We start from the raw sequence: 24,493 nt of genomic DNA, 5'->3' as shown, positions 1-24,493 counted from the left end.
GCAGTGAACAAGGACTGTTTATTTCTTGAGTGTTGCTTTCTGTTAAGCAGCTCTTTGAAAGTCAAGAGAGCATTGAATCATTCTCGAGTATAGCAAAAATGTGCAGCAGCTTGCTCAGCAGTGAAATGAAAAGTGCCGTTGTTGAAGCACCCAGCAGATCTAGCTAGAGCATGTTTAGGTAAAGCGTAGCGTTACAAGGGCCAGCACTGGGCTAGAGCAGCTTTTTGTTTGAGCACGTCCCTGGAATCCTATAGCACGGCACACCGTATAGAGCAGGGGTGCAGCCAGAGGGGCCTGTGCTTTTAGTGACAGGAATTGCAAATGTAGGCAAAGCAAGAAACTTGGTGCTTCAGAAACCTTTTAGCCTATTTTTAAATAAATCCTTTAAAAATGCTCCCCCGGATGAATTTTGCACAGGCTGTGTTTGAGGTACCCACACCTGTCGGCAAAGGAATAACAATTTGTTGCTATGCTGAGCTGTACTTGGGCACATTTGGAGACTTCACCAGTTGGAAAGACCACTGGGGATGAGAGGATGGGGATAAAACATACCACTCTTGGGTTCATACTCATTCCATCCTTTGGTGCACTGAAAATTTGCCTACAACAGGTGAAGAAAATCTTGCAACACTCATTTCTGCTTGATTTCATTGAACTTGATAGTGTGTGTGCTTGTGGGAACAAACAATGACCAAAGTCCCTGTGCAAACCCATTGATGAGTTACTTTCTGTTTCCTCAGATTTTTTGTTTTATTCATAGAGAGGGAAGAAAATGAAGTGGGGAATGACATAATGCAGTAGTTCAGGGAGTGGCAGCCGTCTGAACCCGAGGGACAAGGTGGATCTGGCACTGTGATCAGAGGAGTATGCAGGGCTGCATAGTGCTGGACATAGAAAATGAAGTGTGTCCTACTGACAGGCTGTCATTTTGCCTGTTGGCGGTGGGGAGGAGAAGGGACACATGAGGAAGAAAATTTGAAGAATATGGGTGTGTAAGTGCAAATTGCTAGGAGCTGTAACATGACTATTAGCTGATGAGCTGGAATTTGCTTCTACCCTGTAAATCTTCTTTCTAGGTACTTGAGACTGAAAAGAACAAACTTGACATTGATGCTGTGTAGAGGAACAGCATTTTTTAACAAAGAAAGTGTTGTGAAGAAACTGATGGTTATTTTCAGTGTGGCTCAGCTCACTTCCTTGTGTTACGCTGTATTCTGTTGTAAACACAGTCCTGAATAAAGGACAGACTGAAGGGGATTGGGTGGATGCAAAGTGGCTGGAGAGCAGTTCTCTGACACACCATCATTTCATTGTCTTCTCCTAGTTTTAGACAGTAACTGTTGGAGACACCTTATAGAAATAATGCAGTTGTACTTTAAGCAGAAAAGCATGGTTCTCTATAGAAACCTTTTCTTCCACCCTTGGCAGTTTCACTGAATCTCTCTCCAGTGATAATTAATCACAAATATGTAGTTCAGGAATCCTGTGAATTTGCATCAACTTGGTCACAGATAGCTCCTGGGAGGACAATCCTGAAGCTACTTTCAGCACCAAGTTGATTTGCTGCTATTTTGTATAATCTGCAGTTATAATTTAATATCCCGTTTCCACTGCATGTGGTAGAAAGCAGTCTTGTGGTAATGCAGTGCTCTGACATGGCTAAGGTGCCAGCAGAGATAAATTCTGATATTGTACAGTCGGGCCTCAAAATATACTGGATAAGGAGGTGCCAGTCCCCTGTTAATACTGAGCATTGGCAGTTGTAATTTTATTTTCTTGTCCTTCTGTGTGAAATATGTGTGGGTTCAGTGGGCAGAGGAAGGATTGTGTTTGCACTTTCTCTGCTGGTGGGCTCAACCTGTGCTGCTGCTCGTTGCAGGCGCTGCTAACGTACCTGGAGGGAAGAACGCGCTGGCAACTGTGGATTCAGCTGTGATCCATCACCCTGCTGGAGCCCCGTCCATGCAAGTCAGTCTGCACGGCATGAAACGCAACGTGTCGGACCTGCGGCTGCAGCTGCATCAGATGAAGCAGCTACAGGTATGCTTGGCTGGGTGATGCTGGGAAAGCAGGCTGTCAGCAAGTCCCCTTTCCTTTTCTGTCTGTCTTTCTCTTTTACCTTTTGGACCTGAGTGACTCTCAGGAGCAGAGTTCTAGCAAAGGGAAGTCCTGAGTATTACAGACACAAAAGCGTATTCTGCTCTAGCATAGTCCACTTGCATAGCCCTAGAGGTATGAGAATTAGCTCAGTTTAACTACTGCTGCTCAGATATTGAGAAACAACTTTTTTTCTAACGTTTAACTACTGCTGCTCAGATATTGAGAAAAAACTTTATTTCTAGCTTTGTTTGATGATTCTAGACATTCAAGCAGTATTTATATTGCAATAATATCAAATCTGTGATTACAGTTTGGACCCTGCTATGCTATGAGCTGTATAAACATGTTGGAGGAGCTGTGTTCCTGCTCCATTCTGTTTACGGTTGAGACAGTTTTTAAGTTCCTGAATAAACAACTTTCATGTCACGAAACTCAAATGTAGCTGAGAATCAGTAGATATGCATTAAGCCAGAGTCTGAGTCCTTTATTAACAAAATCCAGAAGGATAGCCAACTTGAGCAGAAAGGGAAAAAGATATTTCAAAAGTTGCTGCAAAGGTTTGTTGTGCTCTACTTACATTCACATTTTACCAGTACCTTCCTAACACACATTAATACTACAAAACATGCAAGGAACAAAAAGAACAATGAAGAGTTAACCAAAATATTCTGTTGACACGTACCCTCATGCTGCAAATGTAAATATATTCTGTTCATCTCAGACACTGTGAAAATAAGCTTGTGCAGCTGTACAGGTCTTCAGCCCTTTACTTAATTGAAAACTGAAGAGCACTGTGTATTGTCTCAGAAGATGTAAGAGGAGGTAAAGCAATTTCTTGTAAGACAAAGTGGACAGCAGGGGAAACTTCGATGCTCTGCCAGTCCTCCTTTCCTGGAAAGTGACATCACATGTTTGGTATTGCGGGGCTGCAGCTACTGCTATTACAACCACAGTGGCTTTAAATATGGGAATGGTACTATGTCAATCTCCTTGGGTTTGCTGATTAATTTTAAAATAGAATAATGATAACACAGATCAGAATTCAGAACACGTTTTGCCTTCACTTCCTTAACTAAAAGAAGTTGAACTACGAACCAGTCATAGGGCAAGGGAGCGAAATGGCGAAGTAAACATCAGGGTAAAGACAATGTGACCAAGAATAAAGATGCTGTGACAAGGTGCTGTGTTCAGTTTCCTGGTAGTGAAGAGATGGCAGAAGGTATTTGGAGCAAACAGTTGTGTCAGCCAGGTGAGCTCAGCCCATGATACAGCACCCATGTACTTACATTTTCACTTTAGGTTGAGTATGTTCCTATTGTAACTGTATCTTCCAAAAGCTGTCCCAGCAGTGCTGCCTACACGCCGTCATGGTCCCCATCTGATTTCAAGACTCTGGCTTGGGATCTCTGCCCTGGCACATTATGTAGAAGTGCATATTCTTTCACATTTGTGCCGCAAACCACTGCAGCCCCTCTGTCCTTCTGTAACCCTGTGTGCCAAATGCAGCTCTTGGCCAATGCCTGTGGTCTGGCCACCATCTGTGTGCTTAGCATGTGGTCTCATAAAATGGGATGGAGGTTGCAGTGCTGTGCTGGAGGCAGCGAGCTCCCTGTTCTCCCAGGGCCTGCTCACGGAGGAGGTGGCATTTCCCCAGCTGCACTTTGTCTCCACGGCCCTGCCCGGGGCAGTAACTTTACTTTTGATCAGATACAGCATTATGGCACACGGGAGTGAAGAAACTTATACCATCTGCACAAATCAATGCTGCCAAAGAAGTCCTGAGAAGGAAAAAAGGTCTTATCCCGAGTGTGCTCATTAACTCTGGCTGTCTTCCCTTATTTCAGAAGTGATAGCAAATTTGGTGCATCGTGCCAGTAGGAAGTGGGCAAATTTGTGGTGGTCGGATGGAAGAACCTGTAGCTCAAGGGAAACTTTGGTATATTACATATAAATTACATTCATGAGAGTGAGTTTTTGTCATGGCTTTCCTGAATGGGTGGAATTATTCTGAAAAAGAGCTCACAATTTGTAGGTCAGCAAGTGAAACAAGCAGTATTTTAAACTGAAGAGTGTTGAAATACCATGTTTCTAATGAAAAAATTTTGCACTGTGTTTTCTGGAAAATAATTCTAAGTAAAAGGGGAAAGTACTTTTCTGTTTTTCCAGGTTGTTTGCATAATATGTTTGGCAGTACTTCATATCTTTCACTTTCACTGTTTCTCCTGGGTTGGCAATCAGTTTGTTCGTGTTTGTGTGAATTTTTCATACAGTGACAGACTAAAAGAAACACTTCCAAAGAACTGAAAAAGATGATTGCACAGGAACAAAAGTTGGCAGGATAACTAAGAAACAGGAATGTGACATAAAACTGTATTTAATACTGTCTGTGGTTCAATTTTCAATTGATGATATCACTGTAAGTTCTTACTCATTTGCTTATTAGATTCAGAGAAACACATGATGGAAAAGACCCGTTCATTCATGTAGCCTTTGTCTGTGCTGGCAAAATCCCCTTTTAAAAACACATTCAGCAGCACTTGATCCACATGTATTGGTTCACACACCAGTTAAATGTATATGTTACCAGATGCAACCAAGAAGTTCAGATTGTTTCAGTCTGTAGTTGGATTTTAACTAGAGAGTCTTGAAATAAAGACATTTGTGTCATGGCTCTTGCTAAAGATCAGCTCTGATTTTCAGAGATACTCAAGAAAGACTTGTTTCATGGTGCCATGAAATTTACATTATTGCCAGAGACAGGCTGTAACCCAGCCTGTGTCCTGGACACGTTTGTTGTTGGTAAGACTGGAGCCGATGCTGAGTTCAGTGGGGTTGCTCATTCTGCACTCCCAGATAATGAGAACTCTTAGTGGCAGGTTTGAAACAAACCTTAGAGTACATGTTCATGCTATATATCATTAGCTTATATGTACATTGGATTTTTTTTTGCCAATTTCTTCCCTTCTTTAATTGAACACATTTTATGGGAAAGCAGTTAGATATGATTCAGGTTCAGCATTAGGAATGTGTATACATGCATGCTTTTCCTTCGCTGAATGTATTATTTGCAGGAAAATGAGTGCTGCAGAAAGAATAGAAAATGTAATAACACTGTCATAAATGGTATATGATACTCAGTCTCACAAGTGTAGCTTTGAATTAGAAATTCAAATATGTTTTGAGCTGCATTATAGGATTGGTGAGACTACATTTAATCTACGTGTGGTAACAAACTTCAGGAACTAGATAATTGGATTCTGCAGAGATCCTGAACTGCAGGCAATCGATCCCTGTTCGTGGCTGTGTACTGTTGTGTGTGGGGTGGTGGGTGGCCCAGAAGCCTCTCGCAGCAGGGCCTGGGAGGCTCCCACTGGATAGGTCGTGCTTGTCTTCTGATGAGAAGCAGGGCTGAGAACTAATACTTGGTTTTCCAGTTACCTGTCTCATAGATAATAATTGGTTCAAAGTCAACTAAACTGGTTATCAGATTATTCTGTGAGTGAGTGCCAGAGGCAGTGCTGGGGTGCTTGTGAGAGAGCAGTAGCCAAAGAAGAGGGACAAGGTAGACATCTAGAGAGACTGGTGAGGCTGGAAGTGAGAACCAAGGATAATGAATGTAGGAGAGGATGCTAGAATTATAAAAAAGTGTGTTAAATTTATTTCTGTTTGATTGCTGCTTGCAGTTATAAGTCACTTAGCTCTAATTAGCAAGAAATTGCCATTCAGTGGTTACAGGAAAGCCTGCATTGCTTTTCCTTACCTTTGAGCATTGGAACTTGAACACTGTTTTAACGAAGTTTCTTTTCCAGCGTGAATGTCTAAGGTTGTTTATTTGGCTTGTTTTCAAGCAGTCTTAAAGTACAAAATGTTCTACTCTGTGAAACCAGAATAACTCTGACAGATCCACTGTCAGAGTAAACTTCACTGTCAGAAGTAAAACAACTTCTGTTTGAGGTGGTGGAGTAACTGGCAGAGGTGGTCTGAGAGACAAATGGGGTGAGCACTTAGCCAGGGAGTCTCAGATCCGATACCTGCTGGCAGAAGTAAGATAAGAATCAAGTTCAGTTCCAAAACATGGAGGTAAATGTGCTGTAGCAGTCCTGGACTGCCTCCTTCTTAGCCTCAGCTCTTCCCCTCTGCTCCTGCTCGCCCTGCCTCATGTTGTCCTTTGGCTGGTGACTCTGCCCTGCTTAAACCCATGATTACTCCACTGATTCCTTCTCTTCTCTCTCTGTGCATATCTGTACTTCTCATCTTCTGTCCTTGTTCTCCAAGCATGAACAAAACCAGGTTTTCCGGAACTATCCAAGTGTTGCATGAATTTTCAGAGAAATGGCAAAAACTCTTTGATACCAAGATGAGTCATTTCCCAGATTCAAGAGCTCACTCCAAACATTGGGGTTTGGGAGTCCCCAACATACAAGCTTTTTGAAATATTGCTGACTTATATTTTTATTCCCTAATCTTGTTATCAGAAATGGATGGACTTTTATGACTGAAACTTTCTAATACTGTTCCAGCACTGCATAAATGGAAGTGACAAGCACCTTAGCTGTAGGTGTCACTACAATAAATATAAATCCTCTATATAGCACCATTACAGGAAAAAAAGTGTACCTGCCATTGCACAACCTCACACACACATACTCAATTTTGGTATTACTGGGAGTCATTGTTACCAGCTGAGGAACACAGAGGATTAAAATTCCGGACACCTGAGACTTAAGTCTAACTCCATTACTAACCTTCTCACTGACCTCAGATCAGTTGTTTCACATTTCCCAAGTCACTTTCCTGTGTCGAATTTCCCCACTTTTTAAAGAGCCGTGAATAAACTGTATGACTGAAGTGTTACATGCTCATTCACTCATTCATTCATTCATTTATTTTTTCCTTCTTGAAAATACGGCACAATACAAGAGATGTGTGTTTCAGATAGCTGTGCTGGCCTTGCTGTAAGAAGTTTTAATTTATCAAACCCAAACATTAATCCCATAGTGGGGAAAAACACACATATGCGCTGTCTTCAAAAGAATCCAGTCTGGCACAAAGCAGCTGACAATGTTTATAAATCTGTGCTGTTTCAAATGCTTTCCAGCTTCATTTTTTTCCCTAACTGCTAACACTTATCTTCAGCTGAGTTTTGAGCTAACACCTCCAGCTTGTCACAGCTCAGATCCCCCTGCGCGCTTTCAGTGAGGTGTTACCCTCCCTCTTATCACGGTTGTGTCGCTGGAGAAGGCAGAGTCAGGCACAAGGACTGAAGAGTCAGGAGGGGAGAACTGAGTTTGTTCCTCTAATTCCCATACTGATTGGAAGGAATGACCTGGGCAAAGGCTTTTTTTTTTCTCTCTAACTCCTGGGAATTCTCTTAAATCAACTTAAAAAGAAGTCTTGTTGCATTATACTGTCTTGTAGGTAATCCTTTTTTCTGATTCTTCCTATTAGGCAGTGGTTTTACTTTGTATGTAAAACTGGTTTGGCTGTTAAGCCTGGATGTTCAGAAGACAGCTGATGGTTTGAGTGCTAGTTTTAAAGCTAGGACTTCATCTCCCAGCTGACAGAGGTGTTTTTTAAAATCTTCCAGTATGAGAAGGCTGCTGGGCTAAGAGAGTGGTGTTCATGTTGCCTGTATCCTAACGCTGTGATGAGATGAAGCACTGCTCATCACTTTGAATCTTGTGATTTGCGTAAGAGACTTAAACAGGTTTGGTTTGTGTTCGTGTGGGGCATAGCTGCTTTAGGGCTACCCGTAGAAGAGTACAGTCTAGTTTGCTTTCTTAGCGGTGTTTTGCTCTGCAAACTTAATATCAGTAAAAAAAGGAATGCTTTAGGTACTTAACATAAGGCTAAGACAAGAAAGAAGGTGTGACCTCTACAGTTCTCCGAAAATCACTTTATAATGAAGGGGGTTTTTTTGGTGGGTAAGGGAGGTTTTATGTCCTGCAGACGAGCTGCATGTCTGTACCAAATTACACCGGATGGCACAATGCTTCCTCTGCCACTTGAGAGACTGAGGAATTCCATTCTGAGAACAGCAGTGCATTCCAGCCCTGTCATTAATGTGTGGGATTATCCACCAGGCATGTATGGACAGTGCGATGCAGGAGCATATGAGATACGCGCAAAGTGGAAGTCGGGCTTCCGGCATTCTTGTGAGGCATAATTAATTCTTGGTTCATGCTGGACTGAGCAGAATAAAGGGGCCACAATCCGTAACAGAAGTTACGCACTGAAGGTGGTGTACTGATCCCAACATCTATTGTTCATCAGCTCGCAACTGGAAGTTAGACTTACACATTAGACGTTCGTCAGATTTAAGGCTTTTTTCACTCCAAACACTTCCTCGTGGAATAATGTTTATAGGTAAAGTTAAAGAGGGAAAGAAGGTGGGAAAAACTCTCTCTCGCTGTAAGTTTGCGTTTATCGCAACTTATTTCTGAGCTCTGCAATGTATTCTGTTGCCAGGGTTGTCAGTCAAGCAGGAAAAATTGAAGTTGATTTCTTTTGTGTAACAGCTGCAGAACCAGGAGATGCTGAGGGCAATGGTGAAGAAAGCAGAGCTGGAAATCAATGGCAAAATGATTGAAACAGTGAAGAGGCTGGAAGATCCTGTGCAGCGACAGCGCAACCTGGTGGAACAAGAAAGGCAGAAATACCTCAACGAGGAAGAAAAGATTGTGAAGAAGTTATGGTGGGTTGAGAAACCTCTTAGAATTTGCTGCTTTTATCTGGCTTTTTCTTCCATAAAGTAGTATTTTTAGTGCAAACTTCAGTTTGCTAAAACTTTAAACTTAAAACTATTAGAACTGTAGTGAAACTGTATCTGTGTACGCTGTTTTAGCTGTGTTTCCTTGCACTCATATTAGCCATAAAACTGTGTCTGTGTCGTACAAATCACTGGTCCTGACTGGGAGTCCTTCTAAGCACAACCCACTGGGTAAGTCCCATCAGTACAAAGAGTTTTAACCTCTCCCAAAATCCCCTGTAAAGGGACAGGTGACTGTAAGGACCATGACTACCTCCATCTTCTGAAAGCCTCCCCCTACCCTTCAGCTTTATCTATTACGCTCTAGGGAAGGAGGACTGAAGTTTAATTGCAGTTAGCAATGCCCACCTCCATTTAAAATTTTCTCACTGGGATTTCCATACCCTTAACTGCAGATAAAAATGCTTTTCTTTTTTATATTTTTGTGTAAAGGCTCTTTGTAAGACTTTTTTCCCTCAAAATGTTGGCCTACCAAGATTGGAGGGATCCGGTTGTTTTAGTCCATGTTCAGAGTCAGTCAGCAGAGTCAGTTAGTCAGAGTCAGCAGGAGGCAAGATGAAGCTGAAATCGATAAATAATTTAACTATTTCTAACACTCACATTTATAAAATTCTATATAACTAATTATTTCTCATTACTGCATTTAGTTCACACTTGAAGAATTGCCTCATAATAGAGTGAAACTTTATAGTTGGGTTGTCTTTGGAAATGATGATTGAAGAGCCATAGGAGAACACTTATTGACAGCTAAGGAGAGTAAATCTTTCCTGTTGATCAGTGTGTTGTCAGATGAATAAGATTTGTTATTAAAATGATGCAACTGTAAAGACAAATTTGAATGTTACTAAGGGAGTATATGTTTTCTGTTAAGAAAAGTTTAATGTGTAGTAATAGCCCCTGGTGAATATAATCCTCTCAGCTGGTTTGTAGTCTTAAATAACATTGTGTTGTAGTCTTAAGTAATTAGTCTCCTGTTCTTCACTTATTCCTGTGCATCTCATTGCCTAGTTTCTAGATTGTTTGTTCTCTGTGGAAAGAGTAATTTGTGTGATGGCTGTTTATTACATTGCCTCATAAAACGGATGCTGAGTGAGGTCAAGTGCAGATGGCATTAGTTGTTACAGCTTTTCATTTAGGATACGACTTTGATTGCAATGTGGTTCTGTTTTATCAGTGTTTGGAATTTTTTCTGTTCACAGAGTTTCAGCTGCTTCCATGCTACTTCATTTGTTAATGTTACAGGAAAGTGTCTTAGATCATTCATAGGCTGTAAACATTAGTTCAACCCTTTTAGAGACGTGCTGGAAACAAACACTAAATGGCAAACAATGGTTTTTTTTCGTCAGTTTTCTCCAATGAGATTTCTTTGTCATGTATTTGCATGTGTGCAGGATCACAGCACGAAGGAATAAACACCTCTGACAGCAATTCTTTAAGTTCAACAGCTGATGGCTGTTAAGAATGAAGAGCGTGCGTTACAAAATTACACATCAAATATCGCTGGCAGTGTTCAGAAAAAGGTTAACTTTTATATAGGCACTTTCACTTAAGCTGATCCCAGTGCTGTTGTTTAAACAAATGCAAAGCAACAGGGCAAAAAATTACCATTTCTAAGTCTTTCAACTGTTGCCCTTTTGACCTTTCCTAAATCATAGACTGGCTTTGTGCAAGGATTTCTGCAACACTTAAAAAAGTGTATTTACTACCCTGAAGTGGTAAATCTCAGCTTAAAAAGCTCTCATTTTTGCAATTCTGAAGATTATTGCTGGGAAATAAAACAATAAAAATACCTGTGGTTTCATGTTGTAACGAGCAGAAATGGCAGAGCACGTTTTCTGTGGAGCAGCTATTCATGATGGTGCCTGCAGAAGCGTGCCCACGTGTATCATAGCTGTAGCAGGATTACAGTTCAGAGATACCTACTGAAATCTAAGGAACACTATTAAATGTAGTGTTTATTCACACTTCTAACAGTAGATACATACTCAGAATTAACAGGGTAGGTTTTTTTTCTGTCTAGTCTTTTGATTCAACATTAGAGATTTTTGGGGTTGTCATGTATGACACTTTTGGGGATGTTAACCTTAAAATTTAGCAGACCAAGGACAAATTATGATGATATGACACATCAACTAATGGATTATTTATATTGTGAGGAGCATATTACAGGTATGACTACTGTATGTTGCAGATTATTGTAAGCATTTTAATAGAAATGGGTTTATAAACACAGTATTTAAATGTAGCCACGTCCAAGCTGTCTAATTGGATATGATCCATAGTAAGTTACAATTTATATTTTTGTTAGGATAAGTATCAGACTTCTTTTATAACTGTGCTCAGTAAAAACAAAACTCCACTTAGCTGTCTTGAAGAGTCACTGGTAGCAGACACTTGGGAAAGGATATAAAAACATGGCAAAATGCTCAGCGTGCGTCTCCTTGCTTTTAATGACTTGTAGCTCCCTTCCATGTCAGAGATAGTATCTTCATATGCAAAAGCTATGCATGGATTATTTACTTTTCATGAACTTATGCATTTTTAAAAAGTTATTTAAATTTGCTTGTGTAGAGCATCTAGGCACAATGAATTCTATAGAGTGATTCTTATTTGAGTAGAAAGAACTTCTTTTTGTTTGTTTTTGAATCTTTCATCTGTCAATCAATCCTCAAACTCTTAAATTATGCATGGCAGAATATTCACCCTCTCCTGAAAAATTCTGGTCTGATTAGTTACTCCTCTTGAGAAGCCATTCTGTACATTTTGTCATCCTGCTGCCTTTCTGTATACCCTTTTTAACTCTCCTGTACATCTGTGAGGTGGGACTGGGGAGAGAGGAGAGCCCTGCAATGGCTGTATCTGATGTAGGCACACCATGACTTCATGTGGTGGTGTGGTGATGATGCCCCTGTCCTCATGTTCCATGTGAGTTTTCCATTACGAATCAAACATCTCACTCATGAGGGATGATTATCAGTTCAAAATTCACTATTGTTTGAGAGTTTGTTGGCTTCAGGTTGGGTTGGATTTGTTTTTATTTTCCTTTTTCTTGTGAGCATTACTTTACATTTATTAGGAGTTAATTTAATATTTGGGTTTTTTCCTGGTCAGTTATCATAGAATCACAGAATCATAGAATACCAGGATCATCTGGTCCAACCTTTCTAGGCAAAAGCTCAATCTAGACAATATGGCTCAGCACTGTGTCCACGTAAATCTTTTCTTTTCCATGTAAAAGTTTCCAGTGTTGGGAATCCACAACTTCCCTGGGGAGATTATTCCAATGGCTGGTTGTTCTGATTGTGAATTTTTTTTCTCTTGTGTCCAACCGGAATCTCCCCAGGAGTAACTTTTAAACATTACCTCTCCTGTTTTCCAAGTGACTTCATGAAAAAGGGAGTCTCCGTCTTCTTTGTAGCCATCCTTTAAATACTGGAACATAGTGATAAGGTCTTCCCTAAACCTTCTTTTCTCAAGGCTGAATAAACCTAATTCTCTCAGCTCTCCCTCATGTGGCAGGCTTCCCAGTTCTTTGATCATCTTTGTGGCCCTTCTCTTAGCATCAGGTGGTCCATCTGCCGCCCTCTGCAGTCACCTTTCATTTTCATTCCCCTGAATATTTTAAGGTCCTTTTGAGATATTTTTTTTTAAACTATACAATTCATCCTCTTTTCTAAATAATTTATCATATGTTGAAAAGCACCAGCCCTGGCACCGATCCCTGTGGAACACACCAGCAAACTACATTCATTAAGTTGTTCATTGATCCCTTCCCTTTACTTCCAGCACTTATCCATGAGAGAATTTCCTCTCTTGTCCCATGGCAACTTTGCTTTCTGGAAAGCTTTTGCTAAAATACCTTGCTGAAAGCCTTTTGGGCTATAGCTTTTCCCTGTGCCTTTGTTGTTTCCTTGTGCATTTTTAAGGCTTACCTTCTCTTTACACAAATCACATTAATTCCTCTCTAACACAGCATATTTATCCACTGGTCCACTAATTCTTTATTGTTTATTTTGGTATCTATCAATTACACCAGTCTGGGTATCAGTCTCACCAGAGTATAGTTCTCTGGATAGCCCCATCCCCTTTTAAAAAGTTTATTTGTATCATCTATGACACTTCCCACTACTCTGGTGCCAAAGCAATTTTAATCAAGAAGTTGGATGCTAAGCATTGATTGTTCAACTCTTTCACTCTCGAGTTGCTATTGAACTCCAGGGCAAATATCATCTCGCCTGGGTGATTTGTTACCATCACTTTTGTCAGTTCATTTTGTGACCTGTTCTACTAATACTGAGACCTGAGTCACACCCTATGATGCTTTTTTGCCTAAAGAAAAATATCAGCATAAGAGTTTTTCTCAGTTCGCCTATGTAAAACATAGTTGCAGAAAAATGGTTTATCATGTACTAGCCGTCTGAAACTGCATTAAGGTGAGTTAATTGGGTTTGCTCTGGCCAATCTATAAAGCCCAGTGGTTTCCCCAGTTACAGAAAAGAAATGCTGGAGACTGATGGATCTGTTTCAAACTTTGGTTCCGGAGGGCTGAAGTTTCTCTTCCCTTGTTGTTGGCAACGTGAGGCAGTGTAATATGGTATCTCCTAAGTAATTTCAGGATCACTTGTCTTAGTTTGATAATACCACTGTATGGAATCAAAGGGGTTTATGATGACCTTCCATTTCCGCTTGAATAACAAGGGGAAAGCAAGCCATCATCTGCTACCTGGAAGTCTTTCCTTCATCCCTGTATTTCCAACAATCATACACCAACCAAAAATCTTAACATTGTTCTGTGTTTGTTCCTTTCTCTTCCTTCCACTCGTGAGCAAGTTTAAGCTTCTGGCCTTGTGTTTTTTGTTGCCTGGTGGATGCCAGTACCCAAGAAGCTGCTTTTCTAGTGTTGATCTACAAAGAGGGGTGAGGGGGTACCCTGTGATTCCCAAAGTAGTGCTGCCGAGCCCGAGTGCCTGTGCTGGGGCATTAAGAGCAGGGAGGAGGCATGACTTCAAAGCACCGTTCCAGAGGGCAGGAGCCTTTGCACTGTAGTGAGTGACAGAAAGCCAAATTTTTTTTCCCAGCTCCTTCCTAGACCGTATCTGTGCCCTTTATTGCAAAGGCAGACAGACACAGAGACAGCAGATAGCTACATTATCCGAGCCTCTTCCGCTGGAAAAATACCCCAAGAAACGTTCCCTTGCTGCCATCGTGTGGTCCCTCGAATTGTTTCCTGCAAGTATGTTGTGCTAATGGAAATCATGACACTCAGTCCTTCTCAGGAGAGTCTTTGGGAGAAGTGGTCTTCAAATGGGAACCGGGTCATTTACCTCCATTTGTTTGTGATTTGGTCAGAAGTAACTTAAATGATTTTTAATTCAAAATTGTTTTATAGTTTCTAAAGTTCTTAGTGTTTGGATTGTTTTTTTCGTCAGTTTTCTCCAATGAGATTTCTTTGTCATGTATTTGCATGTGTGCAGGATCACAGCACGAAGGAATAAACACCTCTGACAGCAATTCTTTAAGTTCAACAGCTGATGGCTGTTAAGAATGAAGAGCGTGCGTTACAAAATTACACATCAAATATCGCTGGCAGTGTTCAGAAAAAGGTTAACTTTTATATAGGCACTTTCACTTAAGCTGATCCCAGTGCTGTTGTTTAAACAAATGCAAAGCAACAGGGCAAAAAATTACCATTTCTAAGTCTTTCAACTGTTGCCCTTTTGACCTTTCCTAAATCATAGACTGGCTTTGTGCAAGGATTTCTGCAACACTTAAAAAAGTGTATTTACTACCCTGAAGTGGTAAATCTCAGCTTAAAAAGCTCTCCTTTTTGCAATTCTGAAGATTATTGCTGGGAAATAAAACAATAAAAATACCTGTGGTTTCATGTTGTAACGAGCAGAAATGGCAGAGCACGTTTTCTGTGGAGCAGCTATTCATGATGGTGCCTGCAGAAGTGTGCCCACGTGTATCATAGCTGTAGCAGGATTACAGTTCAGAGATACCTACTGAAATCTAAGGAACACTATTAAATGTAGTGTTTATTCACACTTCTAACAGTAGATACATACTCAGAATTAACAGGGTAGGTTTTTTTTCTGTCTAGTCTTTTGATTCAACATTAGAGATTTTTGGGGTTGTCATGTATGACACTTTTGGGGATGTTAACCTTAAAATTTAGCAGACCAAGGACAAATTATGATGATATGACACATCAACTAATGGATTATTTATATTGTGAGGAGCATATTACAGGTATGACTACTGTATGTTGCAGATTATTGTAAGCATTTTAATAGAAATGGGTTTATAAACACAGTATTTAAATGTAGCCACGTCCAAGCTGTCTAATTGGATATGATCCATAGTAAGTTACAATCTATATTTTTGTTAGGATAAGTATCAGACTTCTTTTATAACTGTGCTCAGTAAAAACAAAACTCCACTTAGCTGTCTTGAAGAGTCACTGGTAGCAGACACTTGGGAAAGGATATAAAAACATGGCAAAATGCTCAGCGTGCGTCTCCTTGCTTTTAATGACTTGTAGCTCCCTTCCATGTCAGAGATAGTATCTTCATATGCAAAAGCTATGCATGGATTATTTACTTTTCATGAACTTATGCATTTTTAAAAAGTTATTTAAATTTGCTTGTGTAGAGCATCTAGGCACAATGAATTCTATAGAGTGATTCTTATTTGAGTAGAAAGAACTTCTTTTTGTTTGTTTTTGAATCTTTCATCTGTCAATCAATCCTCAAACTCTTAAATTATGCATGGCAGAATATTCACCCTCTCCTGAAAAATTCTGGTCTGATTAGTTACTCCTCTTGAGAAGCCATTCTGTACATTTTGTCATCCTGCTGCCTTTCTGTATACCCTTTTTAACTCTCCTGTACATCTGTGAGGTGGGACTGGGGAGAGAGGAGAGCCCTGCAATGGCTGTATCTGATGTAGGCACACCATGACTTCATGTGGTGGTGTGGTGATGATGCCCCAGTTCTCGTGTTCCACATGAGTTTTCCATTACGAATCAAACATCTCACTCATGAGGGATGATTATCAGTTCAAAATTCACTATTGTTTGAGAGTTTGTTGGCTTCAGGTTGGGTTGGATTTGTTTTTATTTTCCTTTTTCTTGTGAGCATTACTTTACATTTATTAGGAGTTAATTTAATATTTGGGTTTTTTCCTGGTCAGTTATCATAGAATCACAGAATCATAGAATACCAGGATCATCTGGTCCAACCTTTCTAGGCAAAAGCTCAATCTAGACAATATGGCTCAGCACTGTGTCCACGTAAATCTTTTCTTTTCCATGTAAAAGTTTCCAGTGTTGGGAATCCACAACTTCCCTGGGGAGATTATTCCAATGGCTGGTTGTTCTGATTGTGAATTTTTTTTCTCTTGTGTCCAACCGGAATCTCCCCAGGAGTAACTTTTAAACATTACCTCTCCTGTTTTCCAAGTGACTTCATGAAAAAGGGAGTCTCCGTCTTCTTTGTAGCCATCCTTTAAATACTGGAACATAGTGATAAGGTCTTCCCTAAACCTTCTTTTCTCAAGGCTGAATAAACCTAATTCTCTCAGCTCTCCCTCATGTGGCAGGCTTCCCAGTTCTTTGATCATCTTTGTGGCCCTTCTCTTAGCATCAGGTGGTCCATCTGCCGCCCTCTGCAGTCACCTTTCATTTTCATTCCCCTGAATATTTTAAGGTCCTTTTGAGATATTTTTTTTTAAACTATACAATTCATCCTCTTTTCTAAATAATTTATCATATGTTGAAAAGCACCAGCCCTGGCACCGATCCCTGTGGAACACACCAGCAAACTACATTCATTAAGTTGTTCATTGATCCCTTCCCTTTACTTCCAGCACTTATCCATGAGAGAATTTCCTCTCTTGTCCCATGGCAACTTTGCTTTCTGGAAAGCTTTTGCTAAAATACCTTGCTGAAAGCCTTTTGGGTTATAGCTTTTCCCCATGCCTTTGTTGTTTCCTCGTGCATTTTTGAGGCTTACCTTCTCTTTACACAAATCACATTAATTCCTCCCTAACACAGCATATTTATCCACTGGTCCACTAGTTCTTTATTGTTTATTTTGCTATCTATCAATTACACCAGTCTGGGTGTCAGTCTTACCAGAGTATAGTTCTCTGGATAGCCCCATCCCCTTTTAAAAAGTTTATTTGTATCATCTATGACACTTCCCACTACTCTGGTGCCAAAGCAATTTTAATCAAGAAGTTGGATGCTTAGCATTGGTTGTTCAACTCTTTCACTCTCGAGTTGCTATTGAACTCCAGGGCAAATATCATCTCGCCTGGGTGATTTGTTACCATCACTTTTGTCAGTTCATTTTGTGACCTGTTCTACTAATACTGAGACCTGAGTCACACCCTATGATGCTTTTTTGCCTAAAGAAAAATATCAGCATAAGAGTTTTTCTCAGTTCGCCTATGTAAAACATAGTTGCAGAAAAATGGTTTATCTTGTACTAGCCGTCTGAAACTGCATTAAGGTGAGTTAATTGGGTTTGCTCTGGCCAATCTATAAAGCCCAGTGGTTTCCCCAGTTACAGAAAAGAAATGCTGGAGACCACTGGATCTGTTTCAAACTTTGGTTCCGGAGGGCTGAAGTTTCTCTTCCCTTGTTGTTGGCAACGTGAGGCAGTGTAATATGGTATCTCCTAAGTAATTTCAGGATCACTTGTCTTAGTTTGATAATACCACTGTATGGAATCAAAGGGGTTTATGATGACCTTCCATTTCCGCTTGAATAACAAGGGGAAAGCAAGCCATCATCTGCTACCTGGAAGTCTTTCCTTCATCCCTGTATTTCCAACAATCATACACCGACCAAAAATCTTAACATTGTTCTGTGTTTGTTCCTTTCTCTTCCTTCCACTCGTGAGCAAGTTTAAGCTTCTGGCCTTGTGTTTTTTGTTGCCTGGTGGATGCCAGTACCCAAGAAGCTGCTTTTCTAGTGTTGATCTACGAAGAGGGGTGAGGGGGTACCCTGTGATTCCCAAAGTAGTGCTGCCGAGCCCGAGTGCCTGTGCTGGGGCATTAAGAGCAGGGAGGAGGCATGACTTCAAAGCACCATTCCAGAGGGCAGGAGCCTTTGCACTGTAGTGAGTGACAGAAAGCCAAATTTTTTTTCCCAGCTCCTTCCTAGACCGTATCTGTGCCCTTTATTGCAAAGGCAGACAGACACAGAGACAGCAGATATCTACATTATCCGAGCCTCTTCCGCTGGAAAAATACCCCAAGAAACGTTCCCTTGCTGCCATCGTGTGGTCCCTCGAATTGTTTCCTGCAAGTATGTTGTGCTAATGGAAATCATGACACTCAGTCCTTCTCAGGAGAGTCTTTGGGAGAAGTGGTCTTCAAATGGGAACCGGGTCATTTACCTCCATTTGTTTGTGATTTGGTCAGAAGTAACTTAAATGATTTTTAATTCAAAATTGTTTTATAGTTTCTAAAGTTCTTAGTGTTTGGATTGACATGAAGTCTCTGCTGTGTGCACTTGATGTTCAGATCCTGATATTGTATCTGTTTCTCCGTATATCACAAGTACTATTGTATTGCTATTTATTGTTCTGTGTGACTGACTGTGCTTGCACTTTAAATTGACCTAAATGTGGAATGGGCTGCAAGGGATTTTCTCCTTTTCATGCTGTTACTGACCACCTACTCCTCTCCTTCCCTCCTCATGTTGCCCATCCGTGGAGATGGAGCTAGAAAGTGATCTGGCTGAAAATAAGTCATTTTCTGCTGGATTTGCGTGGCAGTGCTGGCACAAAATGTGTGGAAATGTGAGACATGTTTGGTACAGAAGACAGTCTTCCCCTCCCCCTTTTCAGGCAATTGCCCTGTATCTTGGTTCTGTTACAGCAATTGCAAAACTGCTACCTGAGTGGGTGCAAGAAATGAAGCCCAAAATCAGGTTAAAATGAGTAGCCATTTTGTCAGTTCAGAGTTTGCGTTGAATTGTTTTCTATCGTGCAATTAAACTGCTTCTCAGAATATTCCTGTTAGTCCATTTGGTATCTTAACAGAGGTGGATTTTTCTTAGAATAAATATGCAAGAGGTGATCCTTTTTAGGTATTCACATGGGTGTTTATATAGCTGCACATAATGCATTTCAGGTTTTTTTGAGAAATTTTTAAGCTTCTGTGGGGAAAGTCCAGCTAAAGTGATGTGGTCTCAACCCTAGATGGAAAAAATAGCTCCTCCCAAAATAAAAAAAAGAGTTTATGTGTCTGAAAGATTGTGAAAATGTATGTGAAGTATAGAAGCACTGTAAAAAATATTGGGAGAGGTGATGAAGAGGCACCAGAGGGAGCCACAGGAAACACAGGACAGCACTGGCTGTAAAAAACATCTGAAATGATGCAGTCTTAAATCCAAATGCTGAATGAGAGCTGCACACAATGCATACTTGCTGTTTCGGTCTGGCTGTTCGTGGAAACAGGACCCTGTATTCTGTCTATCAGGACCTGACAGATAATCAGGGTTGCAACAAGGGGCCATCAGTGCCAGTTTTTGAGTTGTTAAATCACTGTTGGGCATTCCTTTGTATGTCATCAGCAATGAGAAAATGCAAGGTGCAAACCAGTACTGGATGTAGCTGTACAGTGTGTCTGTACCCTTCTCGGATTCTCATCCCCAGAGGGCTGTCTGTTAGATGTGTTTCACCACCCCACCTGCCCTTTGGTTCATGTGCTCTGCACATCTGCAGCCTGTCACAGAAATCAATGACTTGGGCCAGTTACAAGGCTGTTCCTGTGCTGTGACTGTGAGTGTCCAGCATCCCCACCTCCCCACGTGGTACCCAGCTGTGTTTTCAGCCTATGGTGTCAGATTATAAGATGCCACGGTTGAAGTTTCTGGTTTAGTTTAGTCTATTCATTTACATATATTTGATTGTAATGTGAAAGTCCTGCTTACATTTTATGTCGACTTTTTTGTTTTGCCAGTGAGCTGGAGGCATTTGTTGAAGACTTGAAGAGGGACTCCACTGCTTCCAGCAAGACAGTTACACTGAAGGATGTTGAAGATGGGGCCTTTCTTTTGCGTCAAGTGGGAGAAGCTGTTGCTACCCTGAAAGGTATGTACTTTTCATTTTTAATTTTCATTCTTTTCTTTTAACCACAGTGGCTGCAAACAGTTTTGCCTTTGATCTGGGGACATTAACTTTCACTTCCTAAAAGATTTAAAGTTGGGATTAAGGAGCTTGTTGCAGGGCCCCTGGAGGGAGGTAGACACTCAACTGTTTAACATTCACCCATCATCCGTTTCTCCCCAGGGCTACATTCACCCATCATCCGTTTCTCCCCAGGGAGAATTTATAATTTCCTGTTGAGCTTCACAGTTATTGTCTTTGCAGGAGATTTCCCAACATTGCAGAATAAAATGCGTGCAATCCTGCGGATTGAGGTAGAAGCCGTGAGGTTCCTAAAGGAAGAACCACACAAGCTAGACAGCTTGCTGAAACGTGTGCGCAGCATGACCGATATCCTTACCATGCTCAGGAGGTGACTTTTTTTTTTTCTTCAAAACTAAAAACTTTCCTCAAGCAGGGCTGGAACAGCTTTCGGGTTTGTATTCTCCCCCTCTCCCCAGACAATTCTGAGAAATGCAACTTGCTTCTAGTATTTTATAAATTCTTCCTAGAGCCCTCTCAAGGGAAATCAAATTAGCCTTTTCTGTCCTCTCTGCAGTGGTTCTGTTCTGGCCAACAGCCCCAGTAGTCAAGGTCTTATGATTGAAACTAGCTCCCTCTGAACTCCACACTTCCAGATTTGGGAAGTACCTGGATGAGAAAGCTGACAGAGTGGCATCAGTCCCATGTCTGAGCTAATTAACTGTAGGCATTTGCAGCAATCTAAGCTAATAGAAATATTTTCTGACACTGAAAATATTCCTCAAAATCTAACAGTAAGAAATAAAACCAGAAAAGATTCTTAGTGGACAAAGATATCCTAAACCTCCTGAAAGAAAGAAGTATTTTTCAATATGCTTATGAATTCATACAAATTCTTTGTTGTATTCTTTGCAAGGAAGATGTCTTAGAGAAAATTAAAATATTAGAGAAATTTTCTGTCCACTAAGTGCCAGTGTTTAGCTATGTTTGTCGGAAAATACGAGCAGTAAATGACTGCTGATTTATATGAAGCAATAGGCATTGGATTTAATTCCTACTCAACACTAGTGAATCAGGCCAAACTGGCAGTGCTGGTGATCTCAATTTTACTTCAATTACAAGAAAATGTAAGTCATAAGCCTGTTGTTGTGACCATTATTCTAAGGCACGTTCATTGTTTCCATATATCCTGGAGCATATGTAAAATGGATTTGCCAGTACTGGCAGATGGATAAAATGGTTTATGTAAGAAGTCTTCTAAGAGCTGTCACTTATTTTTCCATGGAGATAAACATCTATATCCTTTCGTATTAGTTTCCTTTTCTTAAAAATGACTACAGTTATTTCCTGTCTCACCCTGTTTGGGGAAAAAAAACAGCTATGTATGCCAAAGCTTTTCCAAAAGTAGTTTTTTGCAGCGAAATTACATATTAAGCCTCATGAAGTCTGTTTCAGTAATGGAAAAACTGATGATATTTGATGGCTAGCCACTCTGAAGCTCAGCTATTTCGCAGCTAGCTGCCAGAAATAGTTGACTTGTTACATCCTCAGCTCATTCTACCCCAAATTCTTGACAGACAGGACTTTCCTGAAGTATCATTTGAAGGCTTTATTTTGGCAATATACCAAACTGCTCCTTCACATTCTATGTAACTACCACTTTCTGTGCTAAGTTCAGGAACATCTTGTTTAGCTAGTTCCAGTGTATAAAATTAAGTCAACTGATACCCATTCTCCCTCTAAAATCAACCCACTGCAACTCATTGTTCAATCAAAAAGTGCCAGTAGATCCGTGAAGGTCTTTGCCATTTTAAAAGGCAAACCATCCTAATTAGAGTGGCTTCTTTAAAACACTGAGTCCCTGACTCTGAGAGAAAGCTATAAAATCACCCAACTGAGAGCATCAGGAAGCAAAAAAACCCATTTTGATGTTTTTGATATAAGTGCTTTTCCCTTGCAAAAGTTTATTGTCAAGTATTGTTGATGACTGGCGTGTATCTAACCATGTGCCATGCTGTTGTGTTCAATTTGGCTGGGCAGACATGTTACAGAAGGACTGCTGAGGGGTGTGGATCCATCCCAAGCCGTGCAATACTCTGCTATGGAAAAGGCCACTGCAGCTGACCCTCTGAAAAACCAGGAGGAGCTCAAGCACACCCAGGGACACACACAGCAAAACCTCACAGCAATCACATCGGAGTCCCAGGTGTCATCAGTCAAATCAGAAGTTGTCCCCTTCTCAACAATGACGGTCCATCATGTGCAGAGCTCACCTGTTGTCATCCATCAGTCTCAACACTCATCAGCCCTGGTCAACCATGCCCAAGGTTCACCCACTGCAACCAGCCACAGCGAAGGTGTGCCAGCGGGAGGCCACCTCTCGGCCACCCCACCAGTTCCCCCTCAAGAGCCTGCAGCAGGATCCCAGCCCACACAAGCGACGCCAGCACCACAGGTCTCTGTCAATGGCAACACCATGCAAAGTCTTTTCATTGAGGAAATTCACAGTGCAAGTACCAGAAACAGAGCTATATCAATTGAGGTACGGTGTATTCTACTCAAACAGTTGTCCTCTCTTTGAGTCTTTGCTCCCAGTCTCACTCTTGAGACTCCAGGTGGGATTTTCCAAATGCATTCTGGGGATTTATGTGCTTAACCCCAAACTACACCGTGCACTTCTGAAGATACCCTCTGATTTTAAGTGCAACAGGGTAATAACATGTAGCCAAACTGAGTAACTGTGCTTTTAAAATAAATTTTATTTAAAAAAATATAAAAATTCTTTTTTAGAATACCTTATTTTTGAAAAATAGCATATGATTCTCTGGCAACACTTGCATCAGTGGATTTCATTCACTCTTTAAATCTCCATATCTCTCATTATGGAGAGGTAAAAGTGAAAGAGTGTGAAGTTCCAGTGGGTTTGCACAGAGATATTGAGAAAACCCACAAGTGAACTCTCCCATCTTGTTACAGACATGCACTTTAATCACCAGTGTGATATAGTAGGACGGTGACCCAGATTTAAATTTACCTTTGTTCCTCTAGTGAGCAGTGGCCACTGTCAGTCTGTTGTGTGTTTCTGCCATGTCTAGCACAATGGAAGTCAGAAAGAGTGTACAATTAGTGTTAATATATTTCCTTTAGTTGCTGACTAGAATCTATCCATAGTGACCTATAATGTTTACACATGGATTTTTTTTAAAGTAAGCGATCATAGCAGAAATCAAAGCAGTAAATAGGTGTTTTGCTGTTTTTGTTTAGAAAGCTGAAAAGAAATGGGAAGAGAAAAGACAAAACCTCGATCACTATAACGGAAAGGAATTTGAAAAGCTCTTGGAAGAGGCCCAGGCCAATATAATGAAATCAATTCCTAACCTGGAGATGCCTCCCCAACCCCCTAAAGGGGATGCAGTGGAAAAGCTAGAAGTCTCAGGTAAGGTTTTCTAGAGTAAATGGTGCTAAAGAATTGCGTATCTTGAAAAGGTTATTTTTCCTACTTTCTAGAATGGTTTTAGTTTACAGATTTCTGTGTTCTCGATCAAACCCGTGAGTATGTCCCTGAGGAATAATGCAGGTCCTCTGGAAATAAAGACTCCTCATGAGCAGGAGGGTAAGAGTACAGCTTGCTTTTGACAGAGATGAGAGTATCTGTATTCTATACTATATCTATATCTAGTATGCTCTGTTTGGTTTTGCACTTAGAAGTTTAGCATTACAGAGAGCTCTGGAAAGAACCACAAGGAGTTTGAGCACAAATAATCTTACCATCAGAAACCTAAAAAGCTCTTTTTGTAGACATATTTGTTATCAAAAGGAGATCAAGACATGCCTGAGGTTTCTGAGGGTAAGGAGGCTTTTTAGCTTGGGAGAATATGTTCCAGCAAGTTCCAGCAACTGGAAGCTGAAGCTACAAAAAGCCACATTAAAAATTAGCTGTCAAATTTTAACATTTAGAGTAACTAATCACTGAAGATGAATTATGAACATATGGAATTCTCTGGCACTTCAAATCTTTAAGCAATACTATGTTTCTTTCTGAACGGCTGCTCAGGCATAAGTTTTGTGCATGATGCAAGGCCTGCTTAAAGAAATCATTGAACCTATATTAAGTGGAAAGGCAGACTATTTGATCTTAATGATCCTTGCTAACTTCATATTCTTAAATTATAAATTCAACCAGTATTTTGGATGAGTCCCTCAGAAGTCTGAAAATGACCTGTAGTGCTTCATAACTGAGTTGTCTTGGGGAAGTGGATAGATATGTAGGAATGAATGAGCATGACTTTCACAGTAAGCATTCTGGCTGTCCACAGCAATGATACAGAGCTACCAATCTACAGGTCTACAGATCTAACATTTCAAGTTGAATGTGAGTCAGACTGTGACCCTGTAGGAAAAAAAGGCAAGCATCATAATGAGATGAACAGGAATATCTACAAGACACATGAATATGCTCAGCAGTTGTGAGCTTTGACAC

The 24,493-nt window shown here is 40.6% G+C and overlaps 1 protein-coding gene across 13 annotated transcripts in view; it reads left to right on the top strand.

Annotated features, from left to right (window-relative positions):
* Positions 1-24,493, top strand: part of KIAA1217 (KIAA1217 ortholog) — a 357,518-nt gene that overhangs the window by 313,817 nt on the left and 19,208 nt on the right. For all 13 annotated transcript variants that reach the window (XM_014946387.1, XM_014946368.1, XM_014946397.1 and 10 more), the window contains 6 exons: positions 1,880-2,040; positions 8,619-8,794; positions 19,847-19,977; positions 20,257-20,404; positions 22,054-22,555; positions 23,278-23,449. In XM_014946387.1, the coding sequence (XP_014801873.1) occupies positions 1,880-2,040; positions 8,619-8,794; positions 19,847-19,977; positions 20,257-20,404; positions 22,054-22,555; positions 23,278-23,449 (1,290 nt within the window). The remainder of the gene's footprint in view (positions 1-1,879; positions 2,041-8,618; positions 8,795-19,846; positions 19,978-20,256; positions 20,405-22,053; positions 22,556-23,277; positions 23,450-24,493) is intronic.

This window comes from Calidris pugnax, unplaced genomic scaffold (assembly GCF_001431845.1).
Source record: "Calidris pugnax isolate Ruff unplaced genomic scaffold, ASM143184v1 scaffold19, whole genome shotgun sequence".
Taxonomy (NCBI): domain Eukaryota; kingdom Metazoa; phylum Chordata; class Aves; order Charadriiformes; family Scolopacidae; genus Calidris; species Calidris pugnax.
The sequence above is the reverse complement of the archived record's forward strand: the minus strand, read 5'-3'. Positions and strand labels throughout refer to the sequence as shown.